The 26,322-nt window shown below is 39.2% G+C and overlaps 1 protein-coding gene across 1 annotated transcript in view; it reads right to left on the reverse strand.

Moving 5' to 3' along the window:
• Positions 1 to 26,322, reverse strand: part of ISY1 (ISY1 splicing factor homolog) — an 816,689-nt gene that overhangs the window by 292,022 nt on the left and 498,345 nt on the right. Inside the window, exon 8 of the mRNA XM_044078094.1 lies at positions 16,242 to 16,364. Coding sequence (XP_043934029.1) covers positions 16,242 to 16,364 — 123 coding nt within the window. The remainder of the gene's footprint in view (positions 1 to 16,241; positions 16,365 to 26,322) is intronic.

A 26,322-nucleotide genomic window follows, 5' to 3' on the forward strand; every position in this document is an offset into this window, starting at 1 on the left:
AGCAGCTCTCCCAGGAAAAGGGAACCCAGGATTCTGTTCTAGAATTCTTCTTACAGACAGAACAAACTCAGCCATAACATTTTACACAGGTGTATATTTAAGCTTGTAGCCCTAACCATGGAATCACAACAAAGTTAGAGAAGAACATATGGCATTCATGGTACCGTAAAGACAACCCCCTTGATCCCAAATTTATAGAGGTCCTGAAACTTATCTACAGCCTTCATAATTACATGTTGGAAAGGGGACAGGTAAGAAGACTACTTAACAGTCTATAGTCTAAGCAGCACTGATAAGTTACAGGCTTTGAAGCCCGATGACTAAAGAAATGTCTATTGAGTCCTGAAAGATTTCTGGTTAAATATTTCCAAAACATGGCTCAAAGGACTGCCAGCATCTCACAACTCATAAGTAATACAGGAAAACCTATAATGATGTGGCACAGTAGCACAGCAAGTAGTGTAATCATCTTACAGAGCTTTGTTCTCCAGTTCTCTTCAGCTGGGGTATCTTCTGTTTGGAGCCTGCATGTTCCACTTATGGCTCACATTAGTCATATTTCCAGAGTGCTCCAGTTTCTTTTCACAGCACGAAAACAGTGGGTCTCCAAACTGCATGCAGGGGTGTGTGCTGTGTGTGTCCTACAAAGACTGGCATCCTGTTCAGGATTAGTAATCTCCGCTGCCTTGAACCACACTGAGTTCTGGCACAAGCTCTAGCTCCCCTGTGATCATGAACTGATAAAGTAGGTGACTTGCAGAATGCAATCCTGATTTTAGAGACAGTAATCCTGACTTTGTGTTTCATGTCAAATATAATGTCTTATCACACCCAAATATTTTCTTGGCAGCCTTACCTACTACAATCCACAATAACAGTGGTAAAATTGTTCTTCTGTCTGTGTTTTCAAAACTACCCAAAGCAAACCACCTCTGCCTAGGTTACTTCTGATAGAAGTTCTGAGAATGATTTAATATTTTCAATCTCTTTCAGACTTAGCAGCTTTGTTCATAGTCTTGTTCGGTTGTCAGATGACCCCATAAAATAACCTGTTCCTCATATACTTTTCATGGTATCTATGCATGCATTGTCCATATTCACAACTAAGGCCATCATTAACAGTTTAATGGAACAAGCTAGAAACTGTATAAAAAACATGAAACTCTAGGGATTAAGGATGATTACTGTCAAACTTACAAAAACTGCAGTGGTGGTGCTGCGGTAGCGTTGTTGCCTCACAGTATGACGTTGTCCTGTTCAATTCTCAGCTAGAGCGTCTTCTGTGTGGAGACATGCGTGAATGGGCGCACCTTCGTTGAAGGTTGTGCGTCAGAGCTGGCAACACGGCACGTAAAAATCTACTGCCAATCGTTAGTGGACCGTAGTGCCGCTGTGGCGACCCCTAACCGGGAAAAGCCGAAAGACACAACAACAACAACTGTCAAAGTTACAAATCAGTGCTAGACCACTCTTTACCTCCTCAAATCATGGAAAAAAGGTTTTCAGACAACAGCAAAGTATTACTGCAAAGATGTGTTCACAGGACAGTGTTTAATATGTGATTTTCTCTTTTTGTTCTGTGAAGATCACAGAAAAAAGGAGAGAGATGGAGTGAACAAGCATGTTTCATCATAAGGAATAGAAATTTATGAGTGAACTAAGAATGCAGGCTATAACTTTTATTAAAAATGCACAAAACCCAGTAATCCTGTTAGCCACTACCCGCAATGTTAATCTTGCCTTGATGAATTAGCACACCTTAGAACAGAACTGTAATAGGCTACTTTTAAGTTTAATCTCATAGGGCACAAGGTTTTAAGGGACTCAAGTCACAGCATGGTAGAAGAGTGCATCCTCTTGCTACACCCTGTCAAAATGATCAAATGTGTTGGCTGGCAAGAGGACATCCAGCAAAACAAGGTAGGCTTTACACTCTAAGCAGCCAGAATTTGTGAAGCTCTGGTGACCTATGTTGGGCTCAAAAGTAACCACACAACAGTCAATGCTTCAAACCCAGGAAACAAAAGTTGCAGTATCCACTTAAGGTACCCGCTTTACATGGTACTGGCCTTCTGAGGGGGCCAAAAGGACAGAATCAGGATACATCTAGGCTATCAAATCAAGTAACACACACAAATGGTTTTAAAGGAGGGATAAAGCAAGACTCTTCAGACTTCTTTTATGTGTGAGTGAGTGTGTGTGCATGTGTGTGTGTGTGTGTGTGTGTGTGTGTGTTGGGGGGATGCACTCATTGTCCTTGTCTGTCTCAGGCACTGTGACTTTGTGATCCTCTAAATCAGAGGATCCAGTGTGAAAGAGAGCACCATGTCTATGCAACCATGGGCACGAGGTCACACTCACAGGCATGTAACATCAAGGTCATCAGTGAAAGAGGAACTGGTGTTTTTTTTTCTTCCCCCTAACAAAATTCCCTAATGATGCACTCCCACACCTGTAACTCAAGCTCCCAGTAGGCAACCAGGTGCAAATCTGGTGTGGAATGAACTGTTGAACCTTCCCGGACATGCACTCTCCGGCCTTGTAAGCCTGGGCCTAGTCCCAGGAAGAGAGTATTTGGTCCTGAATAACATAAATGTAAGACCACATAACTCAAGAGACTGTTGTTTGGACAAGACAGGTCAACCGCCAGATCCAGATAATCATAAAGACATAGGTCAAAGAAAGAAACTTGCAATAGCCACATCCACAGGATGGGACTTCAAGGGCATATTTCCCACATTATTTAATCATCAACCTAAGTACAGGAATGGTTTGAATTCTTCACTAGCTGATATATATGTCAATACCTACAGGGTTCAGGAAGTCAGTTGAAAACTAGACTTGCCTTACAGAGACCAACCTGCTAAAGTGTGTTTGCTTTTGTAGAGATGTATTTATTTATTCATGGGTTTTTAAAGAAGGACCCTCTTTGCCTGTCTCTGTGGTTACAACCATCTACCACTGCTATTTTTAAGGATGCAAAGTAAGTCAACAGTTTTATTTCTCAAGTAGATGGACTTGGATTGTTTAATTATATTGAACACAGTATTTGAGGCAAGTTTTCTGTAATGCTTTTACTCCTTGAAGGCTTTTGTGTTGAGCCGAGATGTTAGAGAACAGTTTCTCAAGTTTTTAATAAATTTTGGTGGATTCACTGGCTGGCCGTTTTTCTTCTAGATGGACTTGAATGTCTGACACCTGTGACCAACAGTACAGACAGCACTGGCACGGTTATTTGCTGGTAGTGTGATGTCTACATATACAAATACTCTGCTGTTTAGATACAAACACAGGACTTTACAAACAGCAGCAAGGACAGAGAGCCAAACTGCACAAATTAAAAAAAGGAGTTGCTGGTCAATGGGAAAGCGTGCACTTAATGTAAAATTCACACTATGTCACTGTGTGCATTGTATACTTCAACTGTACTGAATTCCTCTGAATTTCCCAGTTTTGAGGGCAAAATAATGGCATGCCACAAATTCCGGAGTGGCCCCTTCAAATCTCGATTTTATTTGATCTTGATACTTATTTGAAAGTTGTCTGAATGAGGGGAAACTATGAAAGTGTTAATGAGGCAAGGAAATTATCTCTTATTATCTTATTTTTGTCTTGCTTATTTCTGTAATGTGTTTGCTTTTTCTCAGTCTCAGCTCCATGATGATACTTCACACCTCTTGGTTGTCTTTAGTTAAGATAACACTTCACTCTATTTCCAACTATTGCATTGAAATAGTTTCGCATAATAGAGCTGGCAACATACTTGTATGGACCTTACTGTACTTTTACTACAATGCCATTGTAAATTTTTATGATATGCTTTCTTAGATTTCCTGAGTATTTTATTTTCTCTCCCAATCATGGAAGGCACAGTGCAGTTTGTAAAACTTTGTTCCTATGAGTAACAGTGTAAGAATTCTTGTTTTAAAGCAGTTGATTGAAATAGATGGTAGATATAGTGAAGCAACTTTGCTGCTGTCTGTTTCTTTACTTGCAGCAGTCTACTGTAAGATGTACTATCAAACACTGTCCCTGCTTGACATGCCAACAGTTCTTACCCGAGTAACTTGGAGTGATAAAGATTATATAGTTCATATTTTGAGATTTATTTAGGTTAGCCGTTCTTAATCATAAGAAGTTGTATGTATGTATAGTCAATGGAAAGTAACCCAAGATGGGGAGAGTCAGTTCAGGACAGTCAGGTTCTCATGTGCTTATATTAATTAGTTGGTACCTTGTAATACAATTCAGAAGTATGAGTATAAAATAAAGCTGACAGATGTTGATCGTACAGTGACTGAGCTAGCGAGTGTCTTTACAAGGAGAAAATTCAGGGAAGGCTGATTAGAAGGGACTGCAGTAGAAAGTTAAGCTGATATATTTTTTCAGGCAATTTAATAAGTTTATTCAATCTTACTTGTATATGAGGTATGTTATCACATTTTTTGTGAAAAATAAAGTGCAACAAAACATTGAAAGTCTGCAAGTCATGCTTCCTTGAGGAGTGAAGGGTACCTTTCAAAACTTCAGTTTTTGCTTTTTTTTATTTCAATAGATAAATACGCTTTTTTTTAATTTCAATAGCTAAATAAGCATTAAAAAGTGTGTATGTGTGTGTAAGAACAATCTGTCTGTTGATGCTGCATTTAAGCTCGAGACAAAAAATAGCTTTCAGGTTTGGAATGTTTCCAGAAAAGTGTGTGATTTTGCATTTTTTGACTTAAGTGGTGATTGTCCTAAACCATTACTTCTGATTTTGTTTCTTTAGCAACAAAAATGTAATGTTGTAATGCTGCTTTGTTGAGGATAGCCAAATATTGTTTTGGCTGCTTAACCAAGACTGGTAAATGGGCTTAATTTGGTGTATAATATTAAAGGCAAACTACTGTGGTGAATGTTTGGTCTTCAAATATTTTATTGACATCTAATGCGTCTAACACCATCTAATGCGTCTAAGTTATGATGTCTTCTGCCCCCAAGTGTGTTTCGAAGCGTTACAATGTGTAATATGTGAATGATTTGGGATGGGGGAGCAGTTTATCTTGCATCATTGTAGTAGATGCTGTCAAACGTCAATAGTCAACTTATCATTGTCTTTGTATTTATTCCTTAAATGCATTTGCCTGCACAGCTGAGTAGACTAGAGGCTTAAGCAACATTTTGCTTCTAATGTGCCTGTCGTGTAGTGGAATGAGGTAGCAATGATTCCACTGGGTGTTGTATTTGATACAGTATTTGCTTTGTGGGGGGGGGGGCATAACAGGAAGGTGTCATTACGTGATGGGGGTAGCAGAAGGTGTCACTGCATGATACTGGGGGAACCAGCAGAGTAGTTATCGAGTAAAAAGGTGTTAATGTATGGTTGTGTGTTTTTTTTCCTTCTCTGTTAAACAACATGAAGTGTAGCAAAGCCAGCACTAATATAAAACGTGCTTACTGTATTGGTGTAAAACCTTTCGATAATGGTAAATCCGCATGATATGGTTTCTCATAAAATATGGTGGACTTGGTCATTCTTGACACTGTCCATGTAACTGTCAATGTTGTCTGCAATAAAATGTATTTAGTTTTTGAAGTGGTGGATGCTGTAGTGTGCGTTTCTAAGAGGTAAAAAAAATATTTTCAGTTCTTCAGTTCAGTGGTACTACCACTCCCTGTCCTGCCTGGATGTTTGTATTATAGCCCTTTACCATTATCCCAATAGTGAAGCAACAAGATGCTGCAGTCTAAAGTCTGGGGTGGGGGTCTTTGAAGTGATAAAATTTCACGCTTTATTTAGGACTGTGTAGATTACTAATGGCCAAGGCATTGAAATCTAAATGAGTTGGGATGAAAAAATGGGGCAGAGAACAATGCAGGCAAAGTATGTTATGTATTAGTTTGACTAGTCTGACAAAAAATGTAAACTGTAGTGAGGTGAAGTGGTTTCGTAATACTTTGGTCACAATGTACGTGTACGGAATCTATTTCTGAAAGATTAAGTTGATTGGAAAAGATGCATGCGTTTATCCTCTGTACTTCAACAGTTCTACAAGTATGTGGTTATCCTTTGTACTTCTAAATGTAGATGCTTTTATTCTTTGTATTGGAATACTTCAAATTTGTCATCACCTAGTTTATTTATTTAGGTAAACTGTGAGCTGAAGTGACTTGATTGGAATTGTGATTTTATTTGCAACAGTAATAACTGAATCTGTAAGATAAGTTGTGTGGCTATTCCGGATTTAAACATCCAGTCATTTAAAGAGCATGTGATGTGGCATATGGTACTGCCAGCTGGCAGACGGCACAGAAAACTAAGGCTATACTGCTTACTATTTGTCTACCTGTGTCACTCTGAACAAGTCACTCAACCAGTGCTCCTGGGATGAGTCTGAAAAAGGTCTGTGTGGATCAGTGCACTACACAAGTTAACAAATAAACAGACTGCTGGAAGAAGACTGGTCCATTCTGTCTACCAGTGTTGCAGTACTTCTATAATCCAGATGCCTTGGATTCTCTTCAGTGTCTTTGTTCATTCACGTTTCTGAAGCAACTTCAGAAGATTACTGCAGTATTTCCAATCATCCCTCTCAACTTCCTAACAAAAGAAACCTAGATACAGCCTTAAATAATGGGGGTGGGAGGTGGGGTGGGGTGGGGGGTACAAAGACCCAAAAATAGGCACAGATTTTAAATAGTGTTCTTATAAACTCAGAATGTTATCAGAATAACAAGTTTTGTGTAATCTTGCTTTTTCTGAAGGATATTTATTTATTAATATTTGATTACCCGAAAACTCGGCTGATACTAAAGCCTGAGAGCTTTTACTGACTTGAGGCAAACCCCTATCCCATGGTGCATCATGGCAATTCCCCAGATCTTGTTTGCAAGAAAGTAACTACATACATAACAGTAACAAACTATCAATAACTATGCACATACAAAACAGAATACTTTGTATTACTATCCATGCCATGTGGACGGACAACTATAACAAGGTCAGACAGCATAATGGAAGGTCTACCAGTTCCTCCAGGATACAGGAAGGGGAAGGAGGGTGGGAAGCAAGAATGTAGGCGAGATGGGCTACAAACATGGAACGTTATGGTAAGTACATAACTTCCTTATGTTATGTAGTCCTATCTCGCCGTAATTCTTGCTGGAAGGGACAGCGTCCGTAGCACTTTTATTCCGAGTGGCTCAGGCAAAGAGACTCTTTAGCACAGTGGACCCAAAGGATGATCTGTCCCAGGAGGCCAAATCCAATTTGTAATGAGTAACAAAGGTATGAGGTCTTGCCCAAGTAGCTGCTGCACAAATGGTACCAATTATGAGTTTTGATCTAAAGACATATGAAGTTGATACTGCACTGGTTGAATGGCCTTTTACTTTAGCAGTTAGTTGTTTCCCAGCAGTTTTGTAAGCAAATGAGATGCAGTCTGAAAGCTATTTAGACAAAGTGACCTTGGAGATGGGTAAGCCTTTGTTTTTGTCTGAGAGCGAAACAAACAATTGGTCCGATTTTCGAAAATCTTTAGTCCTGTGCAGGTAAAATCGGAGAATTCTGTGGACATTCAATTGGTGTAGTCTGTATTCTGATTTGTTACTGTAATTTGGGAAGAATACTGGTAATTCAATAGTTGTGTTTAGATTATGTTCTGAGCATACCTTAGGGAGAAAGGAAGGATTAGTTCTGAGGGAGACTCTATCCTTGTGGAATATAATATAAGGAGGTCGAATGGTGAGGGCTTGCAATTCTGAAACCCTCATAGCAGATGTTATAGCAAATAAGAACAATGTCTTCCAAGACAACAATTTCAAGTCAGATTAAGAAGACGGTTCAAAAGATGGAGAAATCAATGAGGTTAGAACTAAGTTCAAGTCCCAGGGCTCCGGGGGTTGCCTAATTGGAGGTCTGAGAAGGAGGACTCCTTTCAAAAAGGTTTTGCATGAAGAGTGGGACATAATTGGATTTCCCATGTTCTCAAAATGATAATTAGAGATGGCAGCTAACTGAACTCTAATGGTAGCAGCTGCAGCTCCTTGTTGAAAAACAGATGCAAGGAAGGACGAGATAGACTCTATGGGAGCTGAGTAGGGATCTATGCCTTCATTAGCCACCCAAATGGAAAATCTTTTACATTTACTGGAATATAACTTCCTGGTGGAAGATTTGTGTGAAGAAATCAGGATGTGTTTAACTGCAGGAGAAAGAGAAATACACCTGGCTATTCTTGGAACTGGAGCAGTCAGGCTGTCAATTTCTGGGTTTGGATGGTAGTATGAAACTGTCTTGACTGATGAATCAGGAGGTCTGGAGATGGTTTCAGAATCCATGGTTCCTCCAAGAGATAGGGCCACAGGAAGGGGAACAAGACTTGGTGAGACCTATAAGGAGCAATGAGGATCAGGGTACTCTTCAACAGTTTTGCTTTCTGAATCACTTTTGGTATGAGAGGAAAGAGTGGAAAAGCATAAAGGAGTCCCGGAGGCCAATTGTGGACCAGAGCATCCCTGGGTGACATCCCCGGATGGGGAATGAGGGCAAAGTAGTTGCTGCATTTGGTGTTCATGTACGTGGCGAATAGGTCGCAGCAAGGCTGGCCCCATTTTCGGAAAATCTCTTCCACAACTTCTGTATTCAGGGACCACTCATGAGGCATCAGAATTGCTCGACTCAGTTTGTCTGCTATCACATTGGACTTCCCCAGAATGTGCATTGTTACCAGAAAGCGTTGAGCATCCATTGCCTATTTCCATACACTTAGAGCCTCTCAACAAAGTGGGTAAGATTTGGTTCCCCCTTGCTTGTTTATGTACCACACTACAGACATGTTGTCTGACTGAATCGCAATTGTCCCGGTGGGAAGAGAACTGTGAAGTGCTTGCAACGCGTATAGCGCCACTCTTATCGTCAGAACATTTAAGTGCAAGTGGTTCTCATGATCCTGCCAGATACCTTGGACTATCATTCCCAGATACCCCCCCACCCTATCTGGGAAGCGTCCATGGTCAAGACTGCATTTTGTTGAGGGGGAGGAAGTGGACGACCTAGATGAAGCTGATCCCATATGTAACCACCATGTTAGATCCTTCTTGCAGGAGTTTGTGATGAGTATTTGGTGAGACAAGGGGAGATCCTGCATTGACCACTGGGCAAATAGTAGCCACTGAAGTACTCTCATGTGTAGATGGGCTAGGGGAACTAAGAGAATGGTTGAAGCCATAGTCCCTAGAACCTGAAGGACTATCCTGGCCTGTACTTTGTCTTTTTTTCAGCAAGAATCTGACTTGGTTGTGCTTCTATCCTTTCTAGTGTCAGTTTTGCTGCCATGGTGGTTGAGTCTATGTCTGAGCCTAAGAAGACAATGCGCTGTGACGGAGATAAGGTGGATTTTTTAGATTTATTGTAATCCCTAATCTGGCGCACAAGGATAGAGTTTCGTCCGTGGCTCGGATTAGTTGGTGCTTGGTGGTAGCAGTGAGGAGCCAGTCGTCTAGGTACGGAAACACTTGGAATCCTTGACTTCTCAGGTGAGCCGTTACCACTGCCATGCATTTGGTGAACACTCTGGGGGCTGTAGTGAGGCCAAAGGGCAATGTTCGAAATTGAAAATGACTGGCTCCCAGCCGAAAGCGTAGATGTCTTCTGGAGTGCCTGTCCATTATGATATGGTAGTACACATCCTCAAGATCTATGGAGAACATCCAATTGTCTTTCCCGATAAAGGGAAAAATTAACTGCAGAGTGATCATACAAACTTCGATTTCTTTACAGACTTGTTGAGTTTGCTGGGATCTAGAATTGATCTCCAGTACCCGGTCATTTTTGGAACTAAAAAGAATCATGAGTAAGTTTCGGATCTTATTTGCCCTGTGGGGACTTCTTGGATGACTCTTTTTTGAAGCAACGAGAAGATCTCTGATGATGCATGGTCTAACAGAATGGGTGGCACATCTGGTAAAGACCGATTTATCGGGGGATAGGAAACAAAGAGAATGAGGTAACTTCTGGAAATTATAGTTTGTACCCAACGATCTTGGGAAATTTGTAGCCACGCGCTTGGGTACAGTGAGAGACGACCCCCGACTACCTCCAGAGACGGACAGTAGGGCAACCCCTCAGGGGCGATGGAAGGGATGATCAGAGAAAGCATCTCTATCTCCCTGATGTTGTGGACCTCCTCTGCTACGAGGGCAGTGTCTTCCATTATACCCTCCCCCTCTGCCTCTAGGGGAGGGTTGACCTTGTGCCTGAGGGAAACCCTTTTGGGATTTACAGAACTACATTTTCCCTCCTGTTTGACCCTTGGGATAGGGTCTAGAAGGAAGGGAGAAACGGACTCAGACACCCGATAAGGTTTTCCCTTCCTGCTCGCACCTGGTCAAAGTCTCTTTTACCTGAGGTTCAAAAAGAGCTGAACCACCAAAGGGGACGTTGGTAAAGGAAGACTTAAAGGATTCCGTAAAGTTGCGCAGACACATCCAGGAATGTCTCCTAAGAGAAATTCCTGTTGCGGCTGCCCTGCTCAATCCATCAGCTGCATATTAAATCAGCCTCATGGAGGAGTTAGCGATAGATGTAAGGGTGGAGAGATGCGCAGACACCTTGTTCATGGAGCCCGAAGTTAATGAACCCTGAAGGGTATCTCCCAACTCTTTCAGGAGATCCCTTTGAAGTCTAGTAAAATGGGACAGGTAATTCAGCGATCGTAAGGTAAATGCCGCTGAAGAGAAGGTACGCTCTCCATACCTATCCATCGTCCTAGACTCTTTATTAGGAGGACGGGTATTTGAAGATGTCTCTGACAACTCCTTTTTTGTGGCCGCTGCTACTACCGTAGCATCCACAGGAACTCCCTTAGAAAGAAAAGATTTGTCTTCTGGAGCGGTCATAAATTTGTTTGGCCTCCTTGGGACAGGCTCCACTGTGCCCAGGGACGTCCAAGCTTTCCGGGATATGACCCCCAAATGTTGGTCATATGGCAGTGTCACCCAGGAGGTGGAAGGTCGGGAACCAAAGGCCTGAAAGTACACTGACCCGTCCTCAGTAGGGTTAGAGGTCTTCCAATCACCCCTCTGTCTAAGGATTTCAAGGATGTCTGCAAAAGAGACATCCTCAGAGGGGGATCTTGGGGACCCTTCAGACTCATCCAAATCAGTGGCTGACGTGACAGACTCAGGTGAATCGATATGCTTCCTCTTACAAAGTCTCTTCTGAGGGACCTCCCCAGTGAGATAATCTGGAGAGGTCTCGGAAAAGGGGACACCTCCAATGGGGGCTCCTTGAGTCTCTGGTTCCCTACACTGAGGGGCAGGTGGGGAGAAGAGGTTGCTACTGGCTGCTAGAGGGACAACGGGTCCACAGGCAGGGCTTTGGCACTGGACAAAGTTTTCTCTATTGCTTCGAAGACCTTACAGCCCCACTCCGAAGAAGACCTCCGCTCCAAGGAAACGGAAGGTCGGCTCCGAGCAAGAGGGACAGGTTCCGAAGTAGACGTGGGAACCGAGCTCAGTCTAGCCAAAGCACCGAGAGGGAGGGTCGGTTCAGAAGAAAAACCAGGGTGACTATCCCTCTTGGAGTTGACCCGAGAGTGCCGGTTCCCAGACCCCTCGGCTCCAGACTAATCCAATGAGGATAGAATTATCAGTTCTGAGGAAGCAGGAAGAATTCTCGGAACCGAAGGATCCAGCACAGAAGGACCTGAAGTGTTCGACTCCGATAACAAAGCAGTCAGAGGAGGAGCAGTAGCCTGATGGCTCCGAAGCCTTTGGTCCGGAAGAGCTAACGTTTTAGCCGGCGCTGGTTCACAGAGCAGCTTCTTCACCACCCGCTCAATATCCTCATCAGAAAGTGTCCTGGAGGAATGGGTGGAGATAGGAGATCTCCTCCTTTCCAAAATAGGGGATCTCAAGGTTGGTGAGATGGGATCCAATCAGGTGAGTGTCTTAATATAGAAGGTTGTCTCAGCACTGAAGAAACAGATAGCACTGAGACAGAAGAAGCAGAATTGGAGCCAGAACTCCTTGGCTCTGTCGCTTTAGACTTCTTTGATGGTTCCAAAGCTGGAAATGATGGAGATTTTCTTTTCAGAGTTTTGGGACATATCTGACCAAGTTCCAGCTGTTCCTGGAAGGAACTAGTCATAAGACCCCTATCAGTGTTCTTTTTCTTTCACTAAGAACCCTAGTACTAAAGGCATGACAGAAAGTACAGGGTTCTTGTAAATGAGCCTCTACAAGACAGTACACACAGCTGGTGTGACTGTCAGTTAAAGACATTTTTTGAGAACACTTGTCGCATTTTTTAAACCTAGAAGGGCAGTGTTCTTTATGAGCTAGGTCTTTATCTTTGGACATTTTCCTGGTAAAAAAGATAACAATACAATCCAATAACAAGGCAAAGAACCACTAACAAAGGAAAAGGAATTTTTATATATATATATATATATATATATATATATATATATATATATATATATATGGTTTCACTTGAAACCATAGAATTAACACTACGTCGAGTCTCACATCATCGAGACTACAACGTCATAAACTGAAACCAATGAAAACTGAAATCATCGAGAGTCATAGCATCGACTTCAACGAAAATTGAAATCACCGAGATACATACCATCGAGTTTAAGGTATACATGTAGCTATACTGTCAGAGTTCCATATATGTTTGCTACATAGTGTATATTCGTACATACCTTCTCATTTTCAGTTCGTGATGTTATGCAGTTTGTTTCGACGGTTTGCAACTCGATGGTTTTACTTTTCGTTGGTTTGGGTTTACGACGTTGTAGTCTTGATGATGCGAGACTCGACGTAGTGTTAATTCGATGGTTTCAAGTGAAACCATATATATATATATATATATATATATATATATATATATATATATCTAATTTTTTTTTTTAATAGGAAAAAAGGACTCGCACTCAGAGGAAGGCCCTCTAATTTAAACGGGCAACTATGGCCCTCTAACTAAAATGGGCCATACAATCCTCAAGAAAGGGGGACAGGGGAGCAAACTCTTTCAGCAATCACACAGGTAATAGGTAAAACTCTTAATATAGAATAATAGAAGAAAATTATACAAAAATATCAAATATTATTGAAAAGAATATACTACTTAGCCAACGAGCCAGTAAGGAGACAACCTCGAAGCTTTTTCGGCAAAGAAGATCTGGGGAACTGCCGTGATGCACCATGGGATAGGGGTTAGTCTCGAGCTTTAGTATTGGCCAAGTTGGAGCCGAGAATCGGCTCTGAACCCATCCAACAAGAATTACGGCGAGATAGGACTACATAACATCCAAGGATTCATCAAGAAAGACCCTAGATTTTACGTTAAGAGAAAAATTGAACATGACCATTTCTGAAGTACCAAATATCTGAATGTTAACCAAACAGAGTCCCAGTTCCATGAAAAAAAATGGAAATGTCTGGTGCAGTGAATCAACAATTACATTTGCTTCCATGAAATGTGAATAGCTGCTAAGGTAATACTCCACAAGACTGGAGGCACAAGCTCATGCCATCCTTTTTGCAATTCACACCAAGGTCTGGTTGTCAGACTAGAGCAGAAGTGGCCCCAGGCTTAATTCCGCTTTCAACAGCTCTAAATGTAAGGTACTCTAGCCATAGCTCAAGATGGTTTATGTAGTGCCCACTTTTCTTGACACAGCCACCTCCCCTGGACCATAAAGGTGCCAAAGTCAGCTCTCCACACTCACTAGTGATGTGTCCATTATCAAGACTCCTGAAAAGTTCTGCTGCATAAAAGAAGACCCATGTTGAACTTGATAGTAACTGTCCACCACTCTAAAGCAAGAAAGCAAAGGCCCATCAAGGTCCACACATGGGCTGACTAGTAAAGCAGAGTCAGAGACTGGGCCCTCTACTGTTATTTTACCAAGGAAATAAGGACTACTGCCCTCCTAGATCCTCTCTGCAGGTAGGAATGACCTCCTGTAAAGAATGCCCAGCTCCACTACAACAAAGGCAATCCTCTGAATTGGGATCAGAGAGTTTATGAAGACCCCCCAAGAGTCTGCAACAACTGAAGTAGTCAAGCCAGGACACTATTAGGGAACATCTTAAAGCCACTGAGGATTATGCATCTGTGTAGAAGAAGACAAAGATTTTTCTTGCAAAAAATTTGCCACCATGGCTGGTGCACTTTGGTAAATACTAGGGGTACGGGGATGGGACCCAATCAAACTTCCTCCATGGTGACCTTAGGCAATGAAGTTCGAAAAGACATTCATCATGTGCAATAACACTATACAGTTGTCCTGTGATAGCACGTCTATATCATCCTGAATACTCACCATATGGAATCTCACATACCAGATGTGCTTAATGAATCTGTTAAAATGCAGAGGAGAATGAAATCATCTCTCTCTACTGCAGCCAAAACAAAGGTAAGAGTAGAATCTACTGCCTACCAATGGAGGTGAGAGAACCTATGGCCCCTTTAAACAGTAGTCTGGTTCGGCCCAAGAGCTATGGGAAGACATAGGTTCCTGAACAGAGTTCTTTCTGGAGATGCTTCTAAAAGATCTAAAACTCCCATCATCCATGATCATGTTTACCACTCAAAAGGCATTTGTGGTGGTTTTCCAAGCCAGAGCAAGCTCTGATAAACAGACTCTCACAGGGAAGCCTTGGAAAGTAATCAGAATTACAACTACTGGGCCAGCAAAATTACCCTCATCAGGTACGTAGACAACAATATCTAATGTTTAGGACCTTACCCCATTCTTATTTCTAAAAAGACTAGTTATCCCTGAAAGAAACAAAAGGAGTCAGTATATGTTGAGGAAACTCACACACAATGGTCAATGCCTGTTTTTTTTTTCTCTTGGAGGTTAACAAGATACTGAGAGAGTAGAATCATCCAAAGAGGACCACTACCAAGCAAACAACATCCAGAGGACTGACTGCCTGTGCTCATACTTGAAATGGTGCCTGAACAATATTATCCAGCACATTTTCTGAGAGTGCTATCTTAGTTTTCATGAAGCAGGCAGTATAGAGACAGTGATAAAGGATTAATAAGGCTCTCCTTGATTACAAAACCAGAAAGGTCTCTCCAAATCTACACGTCTTGATTTTTAAGCCGTAAATGGAATTTAGATACATGAGAAACATTTGAAGGGTCTTATTCCCAGAGTGGCAGACGGCAAGACCCTCAAAGCTCGCCCTGTTCAACAGGCTTAGGTTCCAGGTAGAAAGTTGGAAAGCTGCTCTGATCTCTGATTTACATTTGACCAAAGGAAAGTATTGTTAATCCCTCCCCTCAACGTGCCCCCAAAAATCATTATCAGGAGATGGTTTGGAGGGACAGGTACATCTCGAAGAGGACACCACTGCTCTGGAAATGACTCTCCATCTCATGTAAAACAAAGCTCATCCATCCCCACATTGAAGAGCAACCTGAATCTATAAATGAATAACAGGAAAATCTACCCCGGGACTACCCTTGTACTACTACTGGACACAGGCAGTTCCTAAATGCTTTATCTCATGCATGGGTCCCCTTAAATTATCTGTGGTATGATCCCAGTTATTCTTCTTAGGAGTAATATAGAATTATTGATCATGGAATGAGTAAGGTCAATCTAACACCAAATGGGATAGGTTAATTCAAGCACCAAAAGGGAAACTTCTAGGCTTAAAATAGCCCACAAGGGCAGCTAGCCTAGTAATTACTCATGAACCTATGAGCAGACTAGGAACTGGAATTCTGAACAGCCTACACACAACAGAGTAAAATGAATGACTGTTCCCAAATGTTATTGGCATGTTCTGTGTACTGTACACCAAAGTACACATCCACAGTTATGTGATCAATGTACTGCAAGGCTGTCAGTACGTCTATACGGCTTTAAATTTAAGTTAGCTAGAATTTTTGATACTGATATAGACTGGAGATTACAGTATTGTGCAGATTATGGTATGTAGAGAGGAAATTATTTTTTGGAGTGCTAATATCTAATTAATATGAACACCACAGTGTTAATAAGTTTACTGCATTGTTTTAAAGCAAAGGTTTTAAAAAAAATCTGAAGGAAATCAGCAGCTATCTATATTTATTCTTAATTCATCCAGAATACCATTACCAAAATGCAATTACCAAAATTCAATCTAATTTTGCTGGAAGTGAAAAATGTTCAACAACAATGCACAATTTTGAAGCAATTAACTCGACTACAAATATAGTCTAGTTTATCAATAACAGTTTTAATTACCTTTTTTTTCATGCTCTTGTTCTAGAGGCAAAAGGACACCATCATCTTCATCTCTGTAGCCATAATACTCTGCATCAATTTCCTTCATTAGCTCAGCTCTTGTCTTCCGTGGAGGTGGAATTGCTACAATAAACATACAAGCAGACAATTAGGTCTTTCAAAACAGCTTGTGTCTTCTTCACTTTGTTTTCTTTTTGCCCAGCTAAGCAGTACTTCTCAGTTACATCAATTTTCTCTACATCATACTTTCTTTCAGATGCTAATGACTTACTCATTATTTTATGAAAGGAATGTCGAATGGGTCATTTCCCACTAAAGAACATACTACTGATCCTGCAGTCCTAATCATTAACAGAAGCTCAAAGATAAACAGCTACGTTCTTAATCTGTCAGTCCATCTAGGAAAGGAAACTCACAGGTTCACAGGAGATCACTAGGCTAAAGGCTCGATAGCCTTTACAAGCCTAGCCAATATAACCAAATTTATCCAGTATATGTCCCCTAGGGGCAAGAGGAAGGCATGGGTTTTTGCCTATGCCTTGAGTATTTTTACAGATTTCACGGATTGTCCCTATCCGTAAGGGAAATAGGCACCACGCCGGGTGTGAATTTACAGTTCCCCATCCATCAATCCAGACTGGTCTTGAAGAGGCCAATGAAGGACTATGCTTCATGTGAATAGGAAGCCTATTCCAAAGACGTGGGAATCTCTGGGACACATATCTGTCTTTCCAGCATGTTTTACTTTACACACTGACTAGATTTAGATCACTGGAACAGGTGACCATCGTACTGTTTGTCTTGCAGATATGCAGAAGCTCCATCAGGGCTGGATTTGTGAGCTCCTTGTAGGTTAGACACAGGTCACCCCTTTAACAGTCGATAGGAGACAGAGTAAAGGGAAAGGGCTTTCAGTCTATCTGCATAGGACATGTTTACACCCTGTATTTTCTTTGTGAGGAAACTTTGATGTCACTCCAGCTGTTGACGGTGTCTGGTCAAGTACATTCCATATGCTGTGTTGTACACAATTATTGGTGTAATGAGGGCTGTTTACAATGGGAATATAATGTCCCTGGATCTGGATGCCATACCTTTACTAATAAGCTGTGCCATATAGAATGACTTCCTTACCATTGTGGATACATAACGGTCAAAGTTCAGGCTACCACAAACCTGGGTACCCAGATCCCTTACTTCTGAATCTATTCTTAGAGGGTGTGTTGTTAAGGCTGTAGTTAGCAGAAGTATTTGGGTAATTTTTTTCCAAATGGTACAATAATGCATTTCTTTGCCTTTAGTTTCAGGCCGTGGTTCTAACACAAATCATTTGTCTGGTTTAGACCTCCCTCAAGGATATCTACATCATTGGGGAATTCAATGATTGCTCCCAGCTTGCAGTCATCTGAAAACTTTGTCATCCAGATGCCTTCCACATTGGCCTTGGTGTCTGCAAAATAAATTCTGAACAGAAGTGGTCCCAGCACTAAGTCTTGTGACACACCACTAGTAACTAGATTCTTACTGGAACTTGAATCACTCACTTTGACCATATATCCTGTCCTTGAGATAAATGGCTATCCATCTGGTGACGTAGGGATTTATGCCCAGTTCTGTGAGTTTATTTATAAACCCTAGTGGGGTATTGTGTCAAATCCCTTCACCAGGTCTGGGTAGGTGGTATGCACTGTTTTACCCTCATCCATGGCCTTAGTGACTTTCTCAAAGAAGTTCAACAAGTTTAGCAGGCATGACCTACCCTTAATGAAGCTGAATTGGGTCGGGTCCGGTGTTTGGAGGGTTCCTATGTCTTTGTTTATCAGGTCCATGATTATTCTTTCCATGGGCTTACAAATAAAACTAGCCAAGCCTATAATTTCCCAGGTCAGCTTATGGTCCACCCTTATGCATGGGTATGACCGTAGCTGTTCTCTACTCTTTCTAAACAAAGCCTGTCCAGAGGCTATGGTTAAATAGCAATCCTATTGAGTCTGATAGGTCACTATTTACATTATTTAACAGGCAACCTGATATATCGTTGAGCCCCACTGATGCTGTATTTTTAGCTTTGGAGAATGCTGTGGCTATCTAGTCTTTAATGATAACTGGTAGAGTGGAGGAGGGTATTTCTTGGGGGAGAATTGGGGGTGATGGGGGAGTGAAGTTTGTGCTAAATTTTTCGGTTAGCACATTTACTATGTCTGCCAGCTGGATGTAGGAGATGCCACCGATAACTAATTCCACACATTGTTGGGTGCTGCCCTTAAAGGAGAACATCACCCACAGACTGAAAAAAGATGATTATTTCATCATGTCATGATGTTTCCTATATTTTAACACCACACTTTTGGACTCTATGTACTTTTTTATATTTTTAAATGTAATTCCAGAGTTTATACTTGCAATACTACTGTTTAGAAAATGCGTGTTGATGCAAAAAGTTTTATTTTAAGTCTGTCAAAGTGCTATATAAAAAAGTTTTATTTTTTATGGCCTTTGTGATACAATTTAAGAATTTTGCTTTCTCAGGGATCCCTGAAAAATGAAGCTAAAAGGTTTGCCAAACAATGTATTACCAATTAGAAGGTAGTAAGGATTAACATTTGAGGACAGAGAGAAGCTATGGTGCAGCAAATAAGTGTCCCACTGTAAGTAGGTGAATAGTACAAGGCAACAGTACAAGAACTTTGTCTCCTGCTGTGAGCTATCACAGCAGCAGATGACTCAAATTATCTTTGTCATTTTGACAAATATAAAGGGGAGGTGTATAGGGGGAGGAGAAATGAGTTTAAGGACTACAACTCAGGCATAAACAAAAGAATGAAAATTGGCCCCTTTAAGAAGAGAAAGAAGTAACAGGCACTGAGAATACTGTTCTGTATGATTATCCCGATTTGTTTTTTAAGCAGCCATTGAAAAACAACCTGACTGACTAAAAGAAAGCAGGGTATATGTGAAAACACATGTAAATTCAAGCACTGACAAGAGCTTAGGGGCTATGATGTAATATTTTTAAAGCCAAACACTACAATGTGGTATACCCAGGGTTAGACTAAAAAAATCCAAGCTGCCAGACCCCATGTGGGCAGACTCTGGAATTACATTTAAAAATATAAAAAGAGACTACAGAGTCCAACAGTGGTGCTAAAATGTAGGAAACATCAAGACACGAGGAAGTAAAAATGTTTTTTCATTCTATGGGTGTGGTTCTCCTCTAAGATTGCAGACCACAGCTGAAAAATGCCTTATGGTTATCTTTAGCATTAGAAGCTATTCTTAACTTAAAGTCAGCTTTCAGAGACTTTACTAATTCCTGGATCTGGTTGTTTAAACTAATGAGAGATTTATTTATTGCTCTGTTGTGCACATTTCCTCTTCGACAGGGTTTTCTTCCTTCTGTTGTACAGTCTATTAAGTACCAAAGCAAAAGCAAGTTCCACAGCATTATATAAATTCTTTTAATAAAACAAAGCTTTCAGACATAAACGTCCTTCTTCAGTGCTGAATAAAATTCATATTAAGACATCACATCTTTTATAGTTACAATCCAAGAAAACACATGACACAGCCTGCCTATCATAATCTAACACACAATTAAGTAATTAACAACAATTTGTAGTATATCTCACTGAAAAATTTTAAAGAAATATATTACATTCCACTAAGCAAAATTTTGAAAAAAATGAATACTAAAAAAAACATGACATTGCATTTGAAAATGCCTCAAAAGCATATTTACATTTATATTTCACTAAAACAAAGAAAATACTTATATGGACATAAATACATGTAGTTTTAAATATATATATACAAGTCAATTATTATAGTAATGAATATGGGGGTACCTATTGTATTTGTTGCTGTTTTCTTCAAGATGATACAAAAATCACTGAACCACAGACATTGCCCAAATATACTGCAGGGTTTAATGTAACCTGTGTATTTAAACCAGGGTATATATCCCAGCCAGTGGATAATCCCAGACATCTCAATCATGTGGCTGCGTCCCACGTCTAATGTTAGGAGTTAAAGTATCCATAACACAAAAATAAAAATAATGTGATTCATCTGTTTGTTCATAGGTAGGTACTAGGCTATCAGCCCTAGGGCCCATACAAGCCTAGCCAAAAAAATGTACATGCTCCACCCAAGAAAATTATTTTCCTGTGCCCCTGTCGAGCAGAGCCACAGAAGTGATCCCCGGGGAGAATTTCCCATTTCCCATCCAATCATCAAGATTTTTCTTGAAGAGTGCTAATGAGGAGCTCTGTTTGACATAGATAGGTAGTCTGTTCCAGAGTATGGGAAGTCTCTGGGACAGGAATCTATCCCTCCAGCATGTTCTGTTTATTGTGCTGACAAGGTTAAGGTTCCTAGTATATGTTGGGCTAAGGAGTTTGTAATTACCTTCCTTCTCATTTCTGACTTATGTTTTACAATCCTGTCTGTTAGCCTTCTTGTTGATTTACCAACATAGAAGCACGGACATTGTTGACATAATGCTAAATAAATCACATGGTATTACAGGTAGCTGTACCACAAAATTAAAATTTCCTACCAATACGTGGATGTGTAAATTCAGTTATTGTAATTATATTAACACAACATACACAATTGTAACAGGGGTAAGTGCCTTTTTTATTATAAGTCATGGGTTCTGATCTATTCAAACGGAAATCCTTATAACATAAACTTTTTTTAGCTATTACAGTTCCTATAAGTGAAGTGTGGTTTATCCGGAATCCATTTGCCATATCCTGGCATAGCCTCAAGTATATACCAATTATTTCTAATAACATCTTCAACACTTTTACTTGTCCTACAATAAGTCATTAGATATCTCAAAGTATTATCAGATAGTAAATGTGTGGCAGTAGTACTATCCTGATTAGAAAAATATGGCCTAGGTTTCCCTTGTCTCATAGATATTATTTCATTCCTGACAACATCTAGTTAATTTGGATTATATATCATATATCTAGATGGTCATCTGTCATGTTCTTCATCTGTTTATGACAACTCTCATCTCGAGTATTTAATCTACTAACACGTAGATATTGCCCCCTATGTATGGCCTTGAATACATATCTAGCATGCATGCTAGTTTTATATAGATATTTATTTGCTTGTATATATTTTTTGTAAATACTAGTATCTAATCTAGTTCCAGTCTTAAAGTAATATCAAGAAAATTTATGTTGGATTCTGAAATGTTTATCTCAAATTTTAAGAAATCATTTACACTATTCAAGTAGGAATGAAAATTTTCTAGTTCATCACTAGTACCATGCCATGCTAAAAAGATGTCATCCACAAAATGCTTATAAAATAATATTTTGTGTGCATCTCTATTGGCCTGTCCAAAAATATTTTCTTCTTCCCATCTACTTAAAAGTTAAATTTGCGTTAAGTGTCAGCAATGGTCATTTTTTTAGTAATCAATTATTTCAAAGTTTTGCTTAGTGGAATGTAATATATGTCTTTAAGATTTTTCTGTGAGATATACTACAAATTGTTCTTAATTACTTAATTGCGTGTTAGATTATGATAGGCAGGCTATGTCATGTGTTTTCTTGGATTTTAACTATAAAGGATGTGATGTCTTAATACGAATTTTATTCAACACTGAAGAATAATGTTTATGTCTGAAAGCTTTGTTTTATTAAAAGAATTTATACAATGCTGTGGAACTTGCTTTTGCTTTGGTACTTTGGAATTTTGTTTGCCGGTTCGACTTCATCATTGGTTCACCTTGCGTTTCCTCATTTGTTCTACTTTTTTGGTAAACCATTGAGCGTTGTTTTTCCTCTACAAGATGACACAGCCTACTAATTTACAACAAGATGGCATTAAAACATTGTAGAATTTGTTGGTTAGAGAGAATCCGCTACTGAACTGCATAGTTACAATGGTGGAAGGAATAACAAAGGTTACGAATGTAACATCCGAGAAAAATGAATTCCTGTCCTCACTAAAAACCTTTGAGAATAAGGTAAAAACTTTTAAAAAGTTACAATGGCAAAGGTTTAGTTTTAATACATATTTGGAACTAAGCATAGTTCCACGAGGGCTTCACATTCTTAACATGCTCTCTTATGGTAATCTATATCCAGACCTTCTTAAAAAAATGTCAAGAACTGAATATTAATCTAAGTCTCAACTACATGCGGTTAATGAATGACTTTTTTCTGTCAAAAGAAGATGAATTGTGTAAGGAAATAGAGGAAATGGATAGAAATTTATCTAATTCAGCTCTATTTCAAGAAAACATGGGTTCATTTGATGAAATGTTCAAAAGACTTATTGCCTTCGATAATCAGCTGGAAGGCACTATATGTAAAAAAAATTTATAAGGGCATTTCTGACTTCAATAATGGCAGCATTTTTTCTTGGCCAAAACCCACAGTAATTAAACAACCTAAAATTAATTCAAATTATAATAGCTGTGGCTCTATGTATGATCTGGATGTTTTTACAGCTGATTTGAATTAACCGGCATCTTTAACGAATGCTGTAGCTGTATCCCAAAATGACATCACGTTCAGCCAATCAAATGAGGAGGGAGGTATGGTTAGCAAGCCTTCTACATCAGCACCTCTTGCTGAATGTGTAGTTCGGAGGAAGGAGAAACCAGACCAACGGTTACCAGCACCTAATAGCAGTGAAAACCACAAATTAAGCTTGAACTCCAATTTTTTTAGAGGGGAACCAGCGAATCGTCATAAAATTACCAGAACAAGTGGCGTAGAAAGATCGCGATGTGTCCAGACATCGATCGCAATCCAGGGGAAGAACCAGACAAGGTCCGATAACTCGCAGCAAGCACAACAAACAACAATAGCGAATGGTGAGACCTTTACTAATAAGACTCTGAATACAAACTTTTTGAATGAATGTTTAGCTTATAATTTTGTACAGCCTGCCAACTTCTGCAGCCAAGAGCAATAGGAGGCAAGGACAAACTTGTTGAAAGAACAGGTGAATAGAATAGGGTTTTCTGGTACTATTAGTGCGCATAACTTGAGTTATGATGTTGAACGGGAAATAGGAATGACATTGAATATTACTAAACCTTTGAATGAACAACAAATAATTTCTGACATCATCTGCAGATGTAATACAACTATAGAAATGTCTAATGTGAACTGTACATCTAGTAGGGGCCAACAGAGGGTTACAGGTACCTCTGAAAGTAATACAGGTCCATTTAAACCTAATGTATTAAAGGAGTTGCATGCACGACAGATGATAATTATTAATAAGACAAGAAGTTTGAATACTACAAATCAACAAGTACCCTTTAATAGCATTTACAACGTAAATACTTCTGCTGCAAATAATGAATTGAGTAGGGATGAACTAAGTTTTATGGACACTTGTCCTGCGCCCTGGGTAACGCTGCTGAAATAAGTATTAATGTTGCTCAAATAAATGCTTATGTTAACACCAAAGGACTAAATAGGGATGAACAGGCTGCTAACGTTTTTTTTTTTTACCTTTTGACAAAACAAATACCCATATTTCAAGTAAGTTAAGTAATGGTGATTTTACTGCTATGAATACTGTTTCTAACTTGGGGAGTATCATTGAAATGACGAATACCACTGTCTTAAATGGTTCTGTTGATTCCTGTATGTTAAATAGGGATAAACGAACAACTATGGAGCATGGTGTTATGCAAAATAATTTTGATGGGGTATCAAAGATAGATATACTATCTGATATAATACAAAGGAAACCTGTGGTAAATCTATCTGACTACCAACTAACTGAAACTGAATTTTCTCTTCTTTCTAAAGGCCTTAAGTTTATACCAGTTTCCACTGATAATATAGTGAATGCTATGACCGATTTAAAAATGTTTACATGGAATTTAAATTTGAAAAATATTTATAAGGATATAAATTCTAGTGTAGAAATTGAGTGCAAAAGAAGAAGCACTTTTATACCCTATAGTGACCCGATTGTGACTGTATTTAATGATGTATGTGAGAAACAGATCAGAGAAATATATGAAAATAATTATTATAAAAAACATACAATCCGACTAGGGAAGAAACTGCAGCACTAAAGGGTTTAGAAAATAATAAGGATTTGTTAATTATAGAAACAGACAAAGGTGGTAGTGTAGCACTTATGAATACTGTAGATTATCTTGAGGCAATGAATGAGTTAATCTCTGATATAGATACATTCAAATTGATATCAGAGAAATCAATGAAATTAATACTAAAATTAATATGGCTATTTATGATTTACAATTAATGGACAATGTAGATATTGACATCTTTAACTTCTTTACTGTTCCATGTCCTGTAATACCTGTTTTTTATGGCCTCCCTAAAATACATAAATCAAGGGATAAACCACCAATGAGGCCCATTGTATCTGGCCGGGGATGGGCCACGGAACTCTTGTCTGTATACCTGGAAAAAAATTTAAAAGGCTTCCTGATTAATATTCCTAGTTATATTAAAGACGTGTGGGATTTTCTTACACAGTTACATAAGTGGTATGATGAAAGTACAGAGAGGAATTTCCTGCTGGTAACCCTAGATATCAAATGCCTCTTTACTGTAATTCCTAATGAATATGGAATAGAAAAAATAAGAGAAATACTTTTGGGATGTGGCCACCTCCCTGCCAGACATATTGAGACAATATGTGAGATATTGGATTTAGCGCTACAAAATAACGTATTTGTGTTCAATAAACAGCTGTACCAACACACTTCTGGTATAGTTATGGGGACAGCAATTGCTAACACGTATGCACATTTAACTTTAAGTAGATGGGAAGAAGAAAATATCTTTGGACAGGCCAATACAGATGCACACAAAATATTATTTTATATGGGTTTTGTGGATGACATCTTTTTAGCATGGCTTAGTGCTAGTGATGAATTAGAAAATTTTCATTCCTACTTGAATAGTGTAAATGATTTCTTAAAATTTGAGATAAACTTTTCAGAGTCCAACATAAATTTTCTTGATGTTGCTTTAAGACTGGAACTAGATTAGATACTAGTATTTACAAAAAAGATATACAAGCAAATAAATATCTACATAAAACTAGCATGCATGCTAGACATGTATTCAAGTGCATACCTGGGGGCAATATCTACATGTTAGTAGATTAAATACTCGAGATGAGATTTGCCATAAACAGATGAAGGACATGACAGATGACCTTCTAGAGAGAGGTTATAATCCAAATGAACTAGATGTTGTCAGGAATGAAATAGTATCTATGAGACAAGGGAAACCTAGGCCATATTTTTCTAATCAGGATAGTACTACTGCCACACATTTACTATCTGATAATACTTTGAGATATCTAATGACTTATAGTAGGACAAGTAAAAGTGTTGAAGAAGTCATTAGAAATAATTGGTATATACTTAAGGCTATGCCAGGATATGGCAAATGGATTCTGAACAGACCACACTTCACTTACAGGAACTCTAATAGTTTAAAAAAACATTTATGTTATAAGGATTTCAGTTTGAATAGAACAGAACCCATGACTTATAATAAAAAAGGCACTTACCCCTGTTACAATTGTGTATGTTGTGCTAGTATAATTACAATAACTGAATTTACGCATCCACGTAGTGGTAGGAAAATTAAAATTTTGTTGTACAGCTACCTGTAATACCATGTGATATATTTAGCATTATGTCAACAATGTCCGTGCTTCTATGTTAGTAAATCAACAAGAAGGCTAACAGACAGGACTGTAGAACATAAGTCAGAAATGAGAAGGAAGGTAATTACAAACTCCCTAGCCCAACATATACCAGAAACAGATGAATCACATTATTTTTATTTTTGTGTTATGGATACTTTAACTCCTAACATTAGACGTGGGGACACCAAGGAATACGAGTGGATTATCCACTTGTAGGCGGATATATACCCTGGTTTAAATAAACAGGTTACATTAAAACCTATCTTGAAGAGAAAACAGCAACAAATACAATAGGTACCCCCATATTCATTACTATAACAATTGACTTGTATATATATTTAAAACTACATGTATTTATGTCCATATAAGTATTTTCTTTGTTTTAGTGAAA

Source organism: Protopterus annectens, chromosome 7.part0, assembly GCF_019279795.1.
Source record: "Protopterus annectens isolate FY-2018-M chromosome 7.part0, PAN1.0, whole genome shotgun sequence".
NCBI lineage: Eukaryota > Metazoa > Chordata > Ceratodontiformes > Protopteridae > Protopterus > Protopterus annectens.